At 42.3% G+C, this 18,057-nt stretch overlaps 1 protein-coding gene across 1 annotated transcript in view; it reads right to left on the bottom strand.

Moving 5' to 3' along the window:
* PLEKHA5 (pleckstrin homology domain containing A5) overlaps positions 1 to 18,057 on the bottom strand; it is a 186,652-nt gene that overhangs the window by 48,642 nt on the left and 119,953 nt on the right. The window contains exons 8-12 of the mRNA XM_040967551.1: positions 16,577 to 16,677; positions 13,764 to 13,879; positions 13,445 to 13,462; positions 8,892 to 9,359; positions 1,465 to 1,930 (exon numbers count right to left, since the gene is read on the bottom strand). Coding sequence (XP_040823485.1) covers positions 1,465 to 1,930; positions 8,892 to 9,359; positions 13,445 to 13,462; positions 13,764 to 13,879; positions 16,577 to 16,677 — 1,169 coding nt within the window. The remainder of the gene's footprint in view (positions 1 to 1,464; positions 1,931 to 8,891; positions 9,360 to 13,444; positions 13,463 to 13,763; positions 13,880 to 16,576; positions 16,678 to 18,057) is intronic.

Here is an 18,057-nt window from a genome sequence, read left to right as displayed (position 1 = left end):
GAATTTTCTTTCTATTATTATTATTATTCTATGCCACCTGACTGGCACTGAAGCACATTATGTCATTAGCACAGTGTGGAGGCTAAGCCTCGACTTACTTTAAAGTGCCTGAGTTTTACCCATTGTTGCATTGTTGCATTGTTGCATTTACCAATCGTAGTACAACAAATAAAGCTTTATTATTTTTAAAATAGCTTTGTGAGGAGGACACTTAGGGACCTCCCCAGGGATCCAGACTATATTTTGAGAACTGATGACTCTAAAGCCTGGGAGATGAAAGAATAGCTTAAATAAAAACACTGAGCAATGCTGGCGCCGTTTCCTGGAGGTAGTGGCAGACAGCTAGTTGTCCGGGAACAGAACACAGAGCGTACATTCATCTCCTTACTTGTTGCAGAAACATATATTCTGTTGAAGAACATGAAAAACACAAGTAATCATGAGAGAAAGCGATTTAGCCACTTTAAAACACACGCTAAGTTACACTGGAACGAATTTTCCTTATTAAATTGCCTATCTGGTCGTTGTAAAAAGTGCCAAAACACTGCCACCAAGTTCAAACTGAGCCTTTGGGGAGGAGGGCTGGCAAACTCAAGTTTCCTTCAAAACCATTTTCTCATCTATTACTTTTTACCAAACATTTATGGAAACATTGAACAAAAGCTTTACACCATAATACAAGTGAACGACTCAGCCTGTTACAAGGGTAACAAGAAAAGGCACATTTTAAAGTGGAGGAAAGTAAGAAATTGTCTAGGATTAAGAGGAAAACGTCTCCCTCCCGGATAGACGTTAGGGAGCTGGCTGAACGCTGAAGAGAACTGATTCAAGCAACTGCTCTAGCACTACAAAAGCAGAGCGATACAAAGTAACCTGAATCCACTTCATACAACTTAGTAAGGAATGCTTAGACAAAATTAAGTTCAAATAATAAAAAAGAATCTCTATCTTAAATTTAACAATGCACGCCTATGCCACTGTAGGTATCATGAAACTCTAATACTGGATACTAAGGAGGTATCTTGGTATTCTAGATATTCTGCTGATTAGGGGTTGAGGTCAACAATTTCATCCTCAAAAAGAGAGAGAGAGAGAGAGAGAGAGAGAGAGAGAGGACCCTCACACAGGATTACACATGTGCCAGGAGAGGGCTGGTGTAAATTTCCCAGGTGTGAAGAGCCAATCAAGATGTAAGTCTTAACCTGTGTGCTGTGCTATCAAGCAGAGAGGAATGTACATTGCAGCACTCCAAAGACATGCAGTGTCGTGACATGATTTTATATGTGAGACTCTGACACCGCTGAATTTAAACACTTTATTTATTTTAAAATAGCCATGGCATGGCTGGCTTAGCTAACTTTCCCCCCATATTCCCTTCTTTTTTCATTTCAAAGCTTAGTCTACCAGCAAGCTTTTCACTGGGCAAGCAGTGAACTCACAGCCGTGTGGGGTAGTTTGCCTTACCTTAGGGAGGTGGGCCCTGTGTCTGCGGTCCAGCGTCACATCTCCTCTCTGAATGGGCGATGACACTTCTGACCTGTAGGTGCGTTGCGGGGAGTAGCCCTGATAAGCAGCCATGGACCCATGTGACGGGGATGTGGGAATGGAGTGCATTGTCTGGTCAGAAATATTGACCATGGTTTTAGGGCTGCTCAGGGTACTGTGTCGAGGGAGGGTGTTCTGCTTATTGTAGAACTGGCGCTGCTGCCACTCGTAGAGCTGCCACATAGTGTCATCTCTCATGGACCTGCGCTTCTCTTCTGCTCCCGGAGCCAGGCTCTTGTCGTGGGCACCAGGGGCCACACTGCAGATGCTGTCGGGCCTGGTCTTGCTGTTCCTTGGAAGAGTTCTGTAACCTTCAGGATAGCGGGCCAGGACCTGGGCTCTGTGGCTTGGCATGTTTCTGGGTAACGTCTGGTAAGAATTTACTCTAAAATCAAGACCCAAAATTGAAGTGTAAAAACAGTGAAGGAAAAAGTTTCCAAATTCCAATTTAGAGTATATTTCTTTTCTTCTGGTAAGTAAAATACAATATTAGATGTTTCTCAAAAAGACTGACATAAGAGGTATCAACGATTAATATATTACATCCCTTTTCTGAAATGCAATTTGTTGAACTTAATACATTAAATAAGCAACATCTACATCAACTACAGAAAAGTGTATTAGTTTCACACAGTTCATGACTTGGATTAAAGAAGAAGGCATATAAAGAAGGCATATAGTTTTCATATAGATGTATTTCATATAAAAAATAACACCATCTAAAATGTAGTCTGAAGTCTGTCTGGAATCTCAATGGCAGAGTTAAATAAGAGTTCTGGATGAAATGTGGAGTTTGCAAACGGCGCTGGTGGAGCCTAAAGACCGGGAGGGACATGGCCACTCGGTGTACTTCCCCCCTCGGCTGGAGGGGGATCCACAGGACACTAAGGGGGCGAAACGAGATTCTCCCTGCATCATTTTTCCTGACCTGAAAAGCAAAAAGGTATTGAAGCTAAAGTTCAAATTTTTTTATTTAAAGACAAAACACTCAAATGTGACAGTACTCCAGATACAGAAGTCAATCTCAGCAATTTTGAAACGTTTCCGGCATGCTAATCTATCATTAGCACACTGGGGAGGGGGAAGAAGCAATCACGCATGTAAAACATAATCCCTTCACAATGCAAACTGTTTTCTTTTTTCTTTTTGGAATTGGGCATATAGAAATCATTTATCATCAGCTTAAAATTTAATCAAAAATTCAGCTTTTCTCAGACTTATTTATTTGAAAAGTAGAGTTATACAAAGAAATGAAAAAAAAAATAGAGTGGGGAGAGAGAAACAGAGATCATTCTGTTTAGGTGTAGAAGCACAACCCCTCCCTTTCCCAGGTACATTAGCAGGGACCAGGGTCTCAAGCGGGGCAGCCGGAACAGGCGCCCACACAGGATATTAATGTTGCAGCAGATGGCATGACCTACTCTGCCACAGTGCCAATCCCCAGTTTATTGTTATTATTTTTAAAGATTTATTTATTTTTATTGCAAAGTCAGATATGCAGAGAGGAGGAGAGACGGAGGGAAAAGATCTTCTGTCCGATGATTCACTCCCCAAGTGAGTGCAACGGCTGGAGCTGCGCTGATCCAAAACCAGGAGCCAGGAATCTCCTCCAGGTCTCCCACGCAAGTGTGCAGGGTCTCAAGTCTATGGGCCATCTTCTACTGCTTTTCCAGGCCACAAGCAGGGAGCTGGGCGGGAATTGGAGCTGCCAGGATTAGAACTGGCACCCATATGGGATCGTGGCATGTTCAAGGTGAGGACTTTGGCCGCTAGGCTACTATGCCGGGCCCTATTATTCTAATTTTTAAAAAGACACAGATGAATCGATTCTTCATAGTTTTCAAAGCTATCTTTGTACTAATCTCATACTAGGTCAACTATATTTTATGAAAAATGATTTTTTAATAAGTCCATTAGATTTCTAAGTAAAGTTAAATTTTTTGTCACTATTTTCGGAGAAACCTGTAGCTCTACTTTCAATTACAAAAGCAAAAATAACCTTTTCTAAAAAAATAGCAACCATTGTAAAAAAAAAAAAAAAAAGCTAAGTTAAAAGAAGCAAGATTATATTCTAAGTTTTCCATGGGTATAAATTTATATTTTAATACTGAAGTCAATGTGATTCAATGAATCAAAGATGTGGGAAATGTTCCAAACCCCAACATCCTAGGTTCCCTGCCGTCTTTCAGTTAACCACTTTCCCCTTTATTACTGTACTGGCACCATGCAGGCCAAAGCAGGCCATCATGCATGCACAGCTGCGTAGTAGTAGCACCTTGCTGTTTCCTAGTGGGTACTGAAATGTCACACATGTTGGTGAAGACACGGACCAGAGGGGGTCACAAGACTTGAGTGTAAACTGTTACTCTGCCAAACTTTTCATCTTGTGTGGATGCTTGGCTGGTAAGCCAGACATGAGGGTTCTCTTTTATCACAAAGGCTTACTGTCACCTAAGTGCCAGCATATCCCAGCTAAAATAACAGGATAAAACAAGAGTCCTGTTGCGACCAGAGGTAATGAGATGCGTGCATTCTGAGTTACACGGCATGCTGGTAATGCAATCCCTGCACAATCCCAGTCTCTTAAGGCTGTAGAACTGTTACCTTAATGCAAAGGGAACTCTTACATAAAATACACCTTCTCCGTTGTAGGTCACGGCACCCGCAGAGGCTAAACCTGTGAAAACTATAGCAGTAGAGAAGCAAAACAGTAAAGTGGGAAAAACTGGTGAATCAAAAATCGGGAGGACCACGTGCTGACATCTTCATTCCTACCTAGTCCTTAGAGCTAAAATGAACAACATCTCCTGGGACTCTGAGAGAGCTGGTGCTGTTGGGGATAGTGAGCTGAGATGTGGACATCGCAGCCCTACACTGTTGTAATACTTGGGGTTGCAGTCTTCCCAGGCCAGCCAGAATTAAGAATAAAGGTGCTGGTCTCCTACTCAACAAAACAGCACACTTCATTATAACTGTGAGCCTTATACGTATGCATAGAAATTTAAAAAGGGGGGGGGGGCATGGTGCGGCAGCCTAGTAGCCAAAGTCCTCGCCTTGCATGCACAGGGATTCCATATAGGCACCAGTTCTAATCCAGCGGTCCCACTTCCCATCCAGCTCCCTGCTTGTGGCCTGGAAAAGCAGTCGAAGATGGCCCAAAGCCTTGGGACCCTGCACCCGTGTGGGAGACCTAGAAGGGGCTCCGGGGTCTTGGCTTTGGACTGGCACAGCTCCCTGTTGTGGCCATGTGGGGAGAGAATCGTTGGATGGAAGATCTTCCTCTTTGTTCTCTTCTCTGTATATCTGACTTTCCAATGAAAATAAATCTTTTTTTAAAAAAGATTATCTTTAAATGGTTCATGATACTCCCATCCAAGCAATAGGGGGCTCAATTCCATGCAAAGACCCACTGAGTATATCCCCTGGCCCCATCTTGACCTAGCTTGGAACATGAAAGTCAGAATGTGGAGATGCAATGCACCCAGAGCTGGCAACACCACAGCCGTCTGCTCAGGAAGTGTCAGCCGGGACACACACTCCATTCAAGGCTCTCTGCTGTACTATAAATAAATTTACCTTGACACACCTGTTGGAACGGTCATTCATAAATTAAAAAAAAAAAAAAAAGGCTGGAGCCTTGCTATGGAGAGGTCTCTTGCTCAAGAACTGAACTATGTCCTAGAGATGTATTCCTAGGAGAAAAGGACATCACTGTCCATCCGAAGCACACTGACACAACCCATCTGCTGCTGTGTGAACTGCAGCCCAGGAGCCTCCCCGTGCCACACACTTCCGCTAGTGTCCCAGAGCACTCAGAGGGTGGGATGGCTGGTCCCCTTGGGGATAAGGGCTGTCAACCTACTGCCACTTTTCTAGTAAACTTGGTTAATTCATGACTTCAAAGTTTAGCAGCTACTTCTACAGAAATGTAATAGAAAATTAGTTTACTATGACCTAGTAAATTTGTGGTCCATATATTTTCTAACACTGAGAGCTATTAAACAAACAAACAAACAAACAAAAAACAAACCCTACCATTTCTTTCAGTGCTTTCCTCCAAAGAGATTCAAATGAAGCACAGTGTGATTTACTCTTAAGTGAAAGCTTAAGAAACGTGCACTGTAAGCTCCTTCATCAGGTTTAGGGCCCCATTCAGCAGCAGCTGCCTGTCAAAGCCCATGAAAAACCTAGCCCCGTGATTCTGCCAGGCAGAACAATGGCTTAAGGCACCACACATCCTAACAGTAGCTGCACTCACAAAGGAACTTGGAAGCTTTGTCCACGGAGGCAGGGGTCTACTTTTGACTAAATATTAAACCTTCCCTCCCTACCCCATCAGAAGTTTAATAAGAAAACAAAGCCTTTCATCAAGGTTTTAAAAAATGAATTATATTGTGAATTACAATAGGCTTCTTTCACCACCAACAAAAAATATAATTTCCATTACAAAGCATGACAACCATTTTCCTATGATGAAGTTTACATAATAACGCAGCTGATTTAGTTTAATGATGCAAAATGGACTTTAGCCGTTTCTAAAGAAGCAGTAACGAACTGCCTGCCTGTCAGGAGGCTAGGGAAGGAATTCAGAGAGAAAACCTCAGCGTATAGCAAGCTAAGTCCAGTCCCAGGGAGCTGCTGAAAAGCATTCAAGGGGAACAAAGTTGCAGAAAGACTTTACCATATTAATCACACCCATCAACCTCACCCTGCAACTAACATTTTTACCTAATAATGGAAAAAAAAAAAGGAAAGTGAGTGGATTTCTTGAAACTCACTGGATCTCTCCTATACACTCACCAATTAGGAAATGAACAGGGCTGGTGTTGGGCTGCAGTGGGGTGAAGTTACTGCTTGTGATACCTGTAACCCATATGGGGGCCAGTTTGAGTCTTGGTTGCTCCACTTCTTATCCAGTTCCCTGCACCGGAGCCTAGGAAAACCATGTCAGAGGAGCTCAAGTGTTGGGCCCCTACAACCAAAATGGGACACCTGGATGGAGTGTTAGGCTCCTGGATGTTTTCGGCCATTTGGGGAGCCAACCGGTGGGTGAAAGATCCCTCCGCTCTTGCTGTAACTGCATTTAAATAAGTAAATAAATTTATTATGATCAGGTTTTGAAGTGAGTGTGAGAATAGAGAAGAAAGGAGACACAATTGAGACACGGCAGGAGGACGTCTTTGTAGCCCCAAGAGCCAGGTGTTCCTGGGCTTCGAAGTGCACAGAAAGGAGGAAGGACAGCCCAGTGGCAGCTGTCACACGCGCCTGCCACCTCCCCACTTTCACCCAGAAGGCACATTACTCTTTGTTCAATTAAAACAGTGCAATGCCTTTGTTTGCTGGTCTTCTACTCCTGAAGAGTTAAGACTCTCCAACTAATGCTTATGTATTAATTTATTAAAGTACCCTTTTTAAAGAAATGTGGGAGATCGCCCCTAGATCTCTGCCTGTCTGGCGTACGTGGGAGGTAATAGACATGCGGCACACCGTGTCCCCAAGGGAGCCCCCCAACAATGGTTTCAGCTAACCGAGCTACCCATTGTACGGGTCAGCCATTTGCTTCTTAAAATGCAGAACTTCCTCACCCTTAGGTGCTGGCTTTTGTTTTGTCTTCCTTTGCAAGTCCCTGGCTCTTCTCTTTCTATTCTTTCAATACTCTTTCCTTACTAGCTTTCCTCTCATTCAGCCACCTCACTGCATCAATCTATCTACTCTTGCTCTTACCTTTAATTACTTCTGATGTACCGAGTTCAGACCTCTCTGCGGATAGGCTTGGAGGCACCGCAAATGTAACCTGTCCGGTCAACACCTTCTCCTTTTCCCGATCTCCGTGGGTGGAGAAGGTAAACCACCCAGGACCCAGCTGGGAAGCAGGACACCATGCCTGAGACATGGAAGCAACTAGCCTCTTCTTGAATCAATCCCTCTCTTTCTGCCCGTTTCAATCACTCAAGGAACTTTGGAATTTTCCCAACTGAGTCCAGATTGTGCAGCCAGATGGATGTCTCCTGAGACACCAACCCAAAGGCACCTCTCGCAGTGCAGCGCCCTGGCCTGGTGCCTCGTGTGCTTGAGACAGTTTCGCCTGGCTATTCTGGAGCCCAGGCTCCTTTCTCTGCTGTCTCTCAAATCTGGAGCTTTGCATTTCTAAGCCAAGGCACACATGCGATTCCTTAAATCTCAGTTTCTATCTTCTTTCCTCTAAACCAATTTTCCTGAATTCTGAACCTTAAGGGCCACGCTGCTGCCACCTGTTCTTCCTCCACTGTACCTGTCACACTACACTGCAGCTGCTGACTCCAATGCCTCCTCTGTGAGACACGACCTTCGGTAAAACCTCAACTGTTTATTTCCCCTACTGTATGTTGTGTCCCCACAACTAGTACGTAATAGCCACATAATACATACATGAAAAGCAAATGTACACATGAATGAGTAAACACTTAGACAAAATATTTTAAAACTTAGTCATGTATCTTCTAATCTAAACAAAGTGAAATGGGGCCGGCACAGTGGTATAGTAGGTTAAGCCTCTGAAAGTGGTACCAGCATCCAATATGGGTGTTGGTTTGAGTACTGGATGCTTCAGTTCTGATCCAGCTCCCTGCTTGTGGCCTGGGAAAGCAGTGAAGGCTGGTTGAAAGTCTTGGGACCCTGCATCCACAAGGGGAACCTGGAGGAAACCCTGGCTCTTGGTTATGGACTGGCCCAGTTCCAGCCACTGCAGCCATTTGGATAGCGAACAAACGGATGGAAAGATCTCTCTCCTCTCTTTCTACATGTGCCTTTTGAATAAAAATAAGGAAGATCTATTAAAATAAGTAGATATATAAAAGAGTAACCAGACTGGGACCGAGAGGCAGGGAGCAGGAAGGAGGCGCTGTCTCCCACACTGCCTCTCTCGGAATCCCTAGTGCTGTTATCAGGCCATGGAAGCTGCTGGACAAGCGGGGTTGGTGGGGAGGGGGGCCGGGGGGAGGTAGAAGACAACTTCTCATTGGCAAATCACAGTTGAGAATTCCAGAGGAAGACGAAAGCGGCACAATGGACAGGACATGAACAGGACGGATGGGCAAGGTTTGCTCCCAAGTTCATCCCAAACCCGATCTCTACCTACAACCTAGCCGTTCCTTGCACTGGGCCAGGGAGGAGTATGCCATGAGCAAACCTGAGTGGCAGGCAATCCCAGGCAGAGGAAAAAAGACACATCTCCATCACCATGCACAAAAGATAGGCTGAAAAAGCTGTAAGATCTAAAATGATTTAAACCGGTTTTCTAAACAGGTAGCTCAGAAGCCTGTCTCCACCGGCACAATATCAAAGCAAGCCCATAACAAGATACTTACCCCCTGGGTTCTTCCTCAAGACCCCTTCCCTTCTGGATTTTAATCCACTGCTCCAACTGTTGCATTGAATTTGTTCTCTGTAGGACCCGGTCAGTTTCTGTGTGCAGCATCCCTGCGTTTGGGTGAGTGCCACTTCTCAGATCTGCCAGACTCACATTGACTGTTTTGTTCTCTGAACTGTTCACATTGACTGGTCTGTAGTGTGCAGCTGGAGCTGGGCCTGCGGACCCACCATCATATTCAGACGACAGAGAATTCAATTTCACACTATTAATCTTTGTTAGAGGCCTATCTTGACCATCCTTCTGAAATCCGTATTTTTCAGCTTCTAGTGCCTTTTTTTCTTCCATCTTGCTTATTTCCTTGTTTTTTTGGTTGTTTTGGGCCTCTGGTTTAATCAGCACTCTGTGGTTGGGAATGTTATTGATTTCTTTACTTGGTGCAGTTTCAGAGGTAATCTTGTCCACTCTGAAATCACAGAAGAGTATCACAGTAAATCAGATGAAATGATGCACTTACTACTTCTGGGATTCAATCTAGGAAACATGTGGCCTTACTGAAAACAGAAGTGAAAAGTCTGTGAACGGTCACAAAGAATAAGACTGACCAATCCCCAATGCTGTGGTGTCAACATTCAAGCACAGCAAAGCATGTGTTGTGAAGAGAATACAGCATGGAAGGCACTGAAGGACACACAGTAATTATGTGCCCACGCCTTTGGCAATCTGGAGACGCAGCAAGTAAAACTGCTCCTTGACAGTTAAGCCGTAAGCCCACACTGCTGGGACTACTAGCTACTTGCAATAAATGATGTGGCTCTTAGCCAGGAGGGTTAGCTCATCATGACAGAAATGCAAGTCTGGCTGCAGAAATGGTGGCAATAGGAGATTATGGCCTAATGCTATCACAGGTCTGAACCCTAGACTGACTAACTTTATTTGTACTCAAGATGACCCTGATGGTGGTTTTAGAGCTATTGTAGCCAGACTGCCAATGCTCTGCTGAAACTCCAACCTTTTACTAGCTGCAACTTTGGGCAAAGTGCAAAAACTTAAGACACCTCATTTTCCTTTTTGGTAGCTAGGCATAACCCTGGCGCCAAGGTCCAAAGGTTGTTGAGAGAACCAAATTATTTAAGGGACTGGTATAAACCTCTTATCACTCTTATTCCACCTCATTAAGCAATTCTGGATTAGAATGTGGCAGGCACCCCATGTCCACCTGCCCACCGGAAGATCCTGCTAGTTAACAAAGTATGTCTGGGCCACCTGACAGTTTAGTGCTCACCACTCCCTGGTCTCTATTCTGGCCTTTTGGATGAGAATCAGCTTCTGCGAGTGAGCTCATTTTAAGGCTCTGACAAGCATCAGCTGAGCTGCTGTGCCTGTATAAAACTGCAAGATCATGTCACTCTGGGAGGCCACCCGGGAACTGGCCAGCCTTTCACATCTCAAGATCTAACAATGTCCCTCCTACCAGCTCTTGTCTGTGCTACTGCTGCCCATTTTTGTGATATCTGGTAAATACATAATCCCCACAAATATATCTATATTCAAGCATAAATGAAGATTTCTATATAAATATCCACTATCTCTCTGCAAACTGATAATCTGAATAAAGAGTGAAAAGAAATGTGAAAATCATTCTTGGATTGAAACTCTGAACTTGGGGCTGTTGCCATGCTACAAGACTGCAGTGTCAGCATCCGATCTGGGTACCAATCTGAATCCTGGCTGCTCCATTTCCGATCCAGCTCCTTGCTAATGGCCTGTGAAAGCATCAGTGGATGGCTCAAGTCCTTGGGCTCCTGCACCCATATGGGAGACCTGGAGGAAACTCCTGGCTCCATTGTGGCCTTTTGAGGAGTGAATCAGCAGATGGAAAACCTCTCTGCACCCCCACCTCTAAACAAACAAACAAACAAACAAACAACTCAGGACTACCTATATGCTCATTCTTAGGTTAGATATAAATCATAGTTTCTAGTATGAATAGAATACTAGCAATTTTAAAAGTTCACTATGTAGGCCATTACATTTCGTTTCCTGGAAGATAAAAGCCATAGAAAATATCCATTAAAAGCACACTTATCCTTGCTGAATTCTAGAAGAGGGGTAACTAAATGTATGAAAAGATTTTTAAAAACGTAATTACCTTTACTCTATCAAAAGTGATCATGTAAAATTAGAAGAGACTATTTTCTTTTTTCCCAAAGATCTACTGAAGAAATAGAATCCAAGAGGACATACATCATGACTTTTCTTTAAGTGGGACAAAGCTGACTCACAAAAGTACACTAAGATAACACCAATAACCTAACACTTGTGATCTAATTTTTAAAACAGTTGACACTTAAGTCACTGCAAAAAATACAGAGATATGTAAAACAAAAAGCGGCGGGGGGGGAGGGGGCGAACATTGCCCATAGCATGTGTATCACACTTAGCATTTTAAAGTTTTTATTTTAAATTTTAATATTGATTACATAGCTGAAGAGGTTGTAGACCCATTGCACCTCATAGTTTTGATGCTATCAGTGAGGTGCATAGTAGGAGCTTACAGCATTGTAGTTCACAGACGTATTTCAAGAATTTTGATGAAGCAAAATTTTAATGAAGTTAACAATGGAATGTTTCATCTGTGAGGTAATTATTCTGATACATATTCTAAATATTTTGGCTACAAAGCAAAGGCAGTTCATTATCTTAAAACTAGACAGATATGCTCAGACGTAAGATATATTACAATTAGATACCTTCATGATGAATTATTACACTTAAAATGGCAGGTGTAAAAATGCCAACAACTGAGCCTGGCGTGGTAGCCTAGCAGTTAAGCACCTCGCCTTGAAAGCCCTGGGATCCTATATGGGTACCAGTTCTAATCATGGCAGCCTCGCTTCCCATCCAGCTCCCTGCTTGTGGTCTGAGAAAATAGTCGAGGACTGCCAAACCTTGGGACCCTGTACCCACACTGGAGCCTCGGAAGAGGCTCCGGGTTCCTGGCTTTGGATTGGCTCAGTTCCAGCCATTGCGGCCGCTTGGATTGTGAACCAACGGATGGAAGATCTTCCTGTCTGTCTCTCCTCCTTTCTGTATATCTGCTTTTCCAATAAAAGTAAATAAATCTTAAAAAAAAAAAAAAGCCAACATCTGGAAGTAGGAGAAATGATGTTATTTCCAAAGGAAAGTACTAATTCAGATCGGACACACAGCGATGCTCAGCAGTTCCTGGCTGACTGAGCCAATTTCCCAACACAATTGGCTGAAAAGGAGGAAAGGCCCATAATTAGACTAGATTGTAAGAAGCACAAAAATAAATAAGTAAATAATAAAACAAAAAACTCCAACAACAAAAAAACCCAAATCCCAACATCCATCTGTAGCACTCAAAATTATGAGAATTCTGAGTTTTAAGAGTGCTAACATAATAAAGAATAAATAGAAATGAGTTAAAAATTTGGGGAAAAGTGTATAACAGATGATTACAATGATTTGGAAACTCAGATATTCCAATTATATTGACTTCCATATCCTAAAAGATTCCTTGAAAACTTTCTAATACATGTAGAGTTATTGAAGATTTTAAATGAAATTTTCACCTATACATTCTCTTCAGTTTTTTACTGCTTACAACCTCACTTTTACACCCTCTCAGGCAATTTTTACACCTGGACTTCCAGAAACAGGTTTTCTTTCTTTTGGTTCTCGGACTAGAACCTGTACAGGCGAAGGTGGTTTTCCCTGGAAGTCAGTGTTCAGAGCTCCATCCTAGTCCCTTGCTCTTTGCACATTTTCCCTAATGTCAAATTAGCAGAGAGGCTAACTTGATTTGGACTTAGTATTTACAAACCGTAGGAATACATAGTGTCAACTTAAGTCTTCTTGGTCAACACACACACACACACACAATCACCATTGATAATGTTAACAATCCCCTAATTTCCTAAGGCGAGGGAAAGGGCCAAAGCCACATGTTGGCATTCACCTTAGGTAAAATATATACATAACTGTCGCCAACAGGCGACAAGAGCTAACTGTGTTATAACTTCACCTTCAAATTACAGAAAAATATATTTTAAATAGTACTCAACTTTTAGTTAAACTTTGAGAAATTATATCTTTTGTTTGTTCATAATATAATGGAAGAGTAATAAAATGACAATATTTTCAAGCAGGGGAAAAAAAAATCACAGATACGTTTTTAGAATATCTATACCAGGCAATCCCAATACAAAGGCTGAAGAAAAAAAGACACAATTTCTAAGTTGTGGATAAATTTAGAAACCATTTAAATGCCTGCAGAACTATTTCTGAATTCATTTACAAAAATAAACCAGAAAATGCCAAAGAAATAAAACTCATCAAAATGTTACTGTGATTTACTAAATTTCAAAAATATCAACAAGCTATAAAAATACAAGTAAATTAACTCTGAAAAATAAAAGCAACTAAATTATGAAAGTAGAGGATAAGATTTAGGATCTTAAAAAACATTCTCTCGTAGTCTGTAAATCCGCATAGCTTTAAGATAACAAGTTAAAATGTACTCACCGGAAGTTAAAGGTAATTCTGTAAGAAGAAAGAACATTCAGTTTGTATGTTAGGATTCTAGAGTCATTTCAGCTTGCTGATAAGTGAAAATGAATAAAGAAGACAGGTGGAATAAAATGTAGGCGGTATCCCAAACTGACAAGTTAACATTAATTTAACAGACAAAATGAATGAATGAATCCTTGCTTTCTGACGAAAAAAAAAAAAATTCCATGTCATGACTGTGACCGTGCTATGGACCATGGCAATGGTGTGCCTGCCAGACAATGGGGAGCAATGAAAAGTGGCAGTCGGGGTACTCTCCCCCACCGGTCTTTACCTTTTCACAGGTTCTGTCTGCACCAGGGCAGCATCTAACATGGCCTTCATCCACAACTCCATTTCCTTTCCTGTATCAGTGCAGAAATAATAGGTCCGCATGTTTGGGTGGGCAGCCTGATTGAAAATGACATGATCATTTTAAATAAAAATATGGGATTCTGTAAAAGAAAAAGAAGAAGAAGAAAAAAAAAAAAAAGGTAAGAAGTCCCTTATACAGATCTTATTGTCAACTTTCAAAGAAAGCAGACCCGTATTTCATGTAAGAAACGGAAATGACTTCAAGGAACAATCTACTGTATTAAGAGAATTCTATGCTTTCTTTTTATTGTCTTCCTTTTTCTCTAAAATGTGTGAGAAGCGGAACTGTAGTGGTACTGTGCCATGTATGCACCTCCTGCAGTTCATACATCGTTACTCAAGAGCAACCAGCAACAAATTAACTGCATGCACGTGTCATAGCATTTCCCTCTTGTGTTAAGTTCCTCAGTCCTCAAATGGTGCTGTATTAAAGCGTTCGATAGAATCCTTATGCACAGTCATGTACGAAAATAAGATTTATAAATGATCCAAAATGGCTTTTTCTTTTAGGTTTTCAGGTTTCAGGGTTGGGGGGTAAGCATTTTGGTTTCAAGAGGCAGAAGGTTTCTGTAACTCGTAAGCAGGCTTCCTCTTGATGGTGTGACAGTCTGCCTCTGTCTGGGAAACAGAAGGAAGCAGAGCAGACACTGCACATTGACCACTACACCAGGAGCAAGCCCCAGCTTCCTCCTCTTAGCTTCTGGTCCATCAGCGCAGAGATGGTAACAGCGGCAGGTATATTAGGGCAGGAAAAACAGGGGAGAAATTCTTAACTTCCACTGAGAAATGAGTTTGTGACAATTTCTTATTATATTCTCAAAGATAAAAAATATATATAAGCAATGATTATTTCAGGGGAGTGTGAGTAAAGGGAAAGAATCCTAAGCATGTAGTTAGTACACACTACGTATGAAAAGATGGGAGAAATGCATCTGGAAGCACACACTTGAACCCCAGATCTTGACAATTTGCTGTATCTATGATGTCAAATGAGCTTCTTTACGGTCTTTTTTAATATATACAAAAATTCAGTAAGCACAATCATATCATCACATAACCAATGAACCTGACTGAACTACAGAAAAGACAACTGGAAGAGAACAACTCCAAGGATACAGTCCAAACCCTATGTTGCTGGAAGTGCAATTGGGACTCTCCGAATGAGATTGTGGAAGAAATGAGTAAAGACAACTGTCCACCCTTTCCAACCCCGGAAGGAATGCTGGACTGGAGATCATGAGAGCTAGTTCTCCCACGGCACTGACAAATGTCTCTTACTTGTGTGTCAAACGGAAATAGGAACTCATTATGTTACGGTACTCACGTAGTGCTAAGTTGTACATTTGTGTTCTACAACCATCACCGTAGTTTCCACTTACCATTTCCATAAGCCGGAAGCATCAATGTCAGCAGATTTAGTAGTAAGGCAGCTCAAAAATTCAAAGGAAGAACACCAAAGAAGAAAGAATTTGGAATAGCAGTTACTATTCTAGTAATAACTGAAATTGAGTGAATGCAATAATTACAGAGAAAAGATAGTTAAAATACACATTTTTAATATTCTAGCATTTCCCACCTCAGTTTAAGAACCCAGTACAAGGTGCTACAAATAGTACAAATTCAAAAGGCAATGGCTAAATTGAGAAGCAAACAAAAACCGCTTATGTCTATGGCCAAATAATTGCGGTAATACCACACAGTTCTACATGTATTGCTTTACAAAGCCATTCTTTTTTTTTTTTTTTTAAGTTTTCAGTATTGGATTTTGTTACAATATCTTAAAATATTTATTCTGTTCTTCTGGTTTAAACCACTGATCAAGCTTGATAAAATCTACTTAAATACGAAGTTATTCTTCTAGCATGCCAAATCATTGCTCAGAGTCGAGCTGTCGGTGACATCACTACCTAACCTCACCACCAAACCTTCCTATTCTTTCATCTCCACAGATAATAATGTAACACAGGCAGTTACGAAGTTGCAAATCAGCCTTAGTGCTGAGCATTCTTGTAAAAGCGGATGGGAATTTGAAATTGAATCAGTTTTGCAAGGGTATAAACATTTTTGCCGGGAGGATACTGCTAGCCATGGGTCGGTTCTCGTGTCTGCTTGGACTTAATAATGGACTCAGGGTCTCACCTGCAAACACCCTCTACAAAGAACCTGGCCATCAGGATCTGCTTTGACCTAAGAATATCTGTATGTAAACACACAGTATGTTGGAAATATGGTTCTTGTCTCTTCCAGTATTCTTTACCCAATTTAGTATGGAAAACCTCAGTAGTATGGAGTACAACTGAAGGAATAGTGCAATGATTGCCCGGCCATCCACACCTGCACTAGGCAAACATGAGCATTTTTTTTTAATGATGTTTACAGAGTTGAGAAAGATGTATGCCCATGTGGATCACCAATTAGGGTGTGACGGATTGAGGATTGTACCTGGGGGCAGGGGGAAACTACACACAGTATTCTAACTGCATCAGTACCCAGGAAATAGGAGTATCTGGACACATTCGCTTTGGGGACAACCCTCTAAGAGCATGCATATGAAGACGTGTGACCTCTAGTCTTATAGCATGTGCTTCCCGACAGTATCCTACACAACCCTAAGATGCCTAATTTTAAATATAAATCAATGCAATCCAAACACCTAAATACCTTCCTGCAATAACTGGTGGACCAATATCTGCTTTGAAAACAAGGCAAGCGTCAAGCACACAATTCCCTTACCTTAAAAGCATATTTCCGATTAATGTGATCCTCGGAGGTAAGCAACGCTATCTGAAAGCTAGGCAATAGGATGCTTCCCAGGATGCCTTCTTCCTTCTCATCTGAGGGAACATCGAGCATATGGTTAGAAAGGTCCGTGGTCTCATCCTCCTTTGCCTTCCCAGGCCTTTAGTAGGGAGCTGGATTGGGAGTGGAGCAGCTGGGAGACTAATCATGAGATGGCGGCACTGCAGGTGGAAGATTAGCCTGCGGTCTCTGTGCCAGTCCCCCACACCTCCAGGAGATTTTTCTGTCGGCTATCATCTTATTCTCGACCATCATTTTCTGTGGAGTAATGTCTCCTAGCTAGTTTTCTCTGTTCTCTTACTTCTCCTCTACAACCAGCTTGAGGGAGCTCTGAGAGCCTCAAGTCAAAGCATATCACTTCTATGCTTAAATATTGTTTCCTCACAAAATACGTATTAGAATCCATGCATGGACAGAGTACTATGTGGTCTCATGTTCACTTCCCACATTCCTTCCCTCCTGCCGGCCAGCCCAGTCTTGGTTCCTCTGGGTACTTGCATTGTTCTAAACACTTTCCCCACCATACAGTCTTTGGGCCAGTCAATCTCCCTGCTGGCAACCCGCCCCACCACCGCCCCCATGATCTTCCTTCTCACTTGGATCCTAATGTGTAAAGCACCTACTGGAAGCCCTAACCCATGCAGGAGTTTCTCTCACTGTCCCCTTTCACATGGAGGCCTTAGTGTTCTAGAGTTGAGTTTCATGACCTTTTTTTTTTATTTCTGCATGTTTATTGCCTCTGATTGTTCTAAAATCTACATTTCATGAGAGATACCTTATATGGCTGTTGTGATTGCACCTGGAACAAAGAGGGTCCTATCAGTGAGTTAAGCGCCAGAGTATGACTTGTCCATAGACTGGCTACACAGCACTCTAACCCAGGGAGAGTGGACCCTATAACAATGGGTTCACAATGCGCCTGCTGTATGGCAAGGGACAGTTTGAACTTGGACTTCCATCTGGTACGGCTTGCTAATCTACCACACAAAGGAAGCCAATCACTTACCTTCTCTCTTATTTTCTGTTTCTGTCAAACATGAACAAATCTGCCAAAAACTTCTGACAGCACACTCTGTATGTCAATAGACTAGATTGTAGGTTGGTAGACTAGACGCATTGAGAGGCAGAGAGGGATGAATAGGGCCCCTGTCCTCCACATACAAGGGAAGAGGCTGTCAGGCCAGGGGCAAGAAGTCGAGAGGACAGTGATTTACGGTACCAGTTCTGGGGCCAGTGTGCCTCAGCTTGGCTCTGTTCCTGCCAGTTCTGAGGCTGGTGGCAAACTGCATGATCTCTCAGTGTTAGTCTAATGCAAAGTGGGCATAATCGGATTTCCCACTGTATGGTTTGAGATTTAGATGAATTTAATCGTTTAGGTAACATGCTCAGCAAACAAAATATACATTACATATATA

The sequence above is a fragment of the Ochotona curzoniae genome, unplaced genomic scaffold, assembly GCF_017591425.1.
Source record: "Ochotona curzoniae isolate NIBS_2020 unplaced genomic scaffold, NIBS_Ocur_1.0 contig_1482, whole genome shotgun sequence".
Taxonomy (NCBI): Eukaryota; Metazoa; Chordata; class Mammalia; order Lagomorpha; family Ochotonidae; genus Ochotona; species Ochotona curzoniae.
The sequence above is the reverse complement of the archived record's forward strand: the minus strand, read 5'-3'. Positions and strand labels throughout refer to the sequence as shown.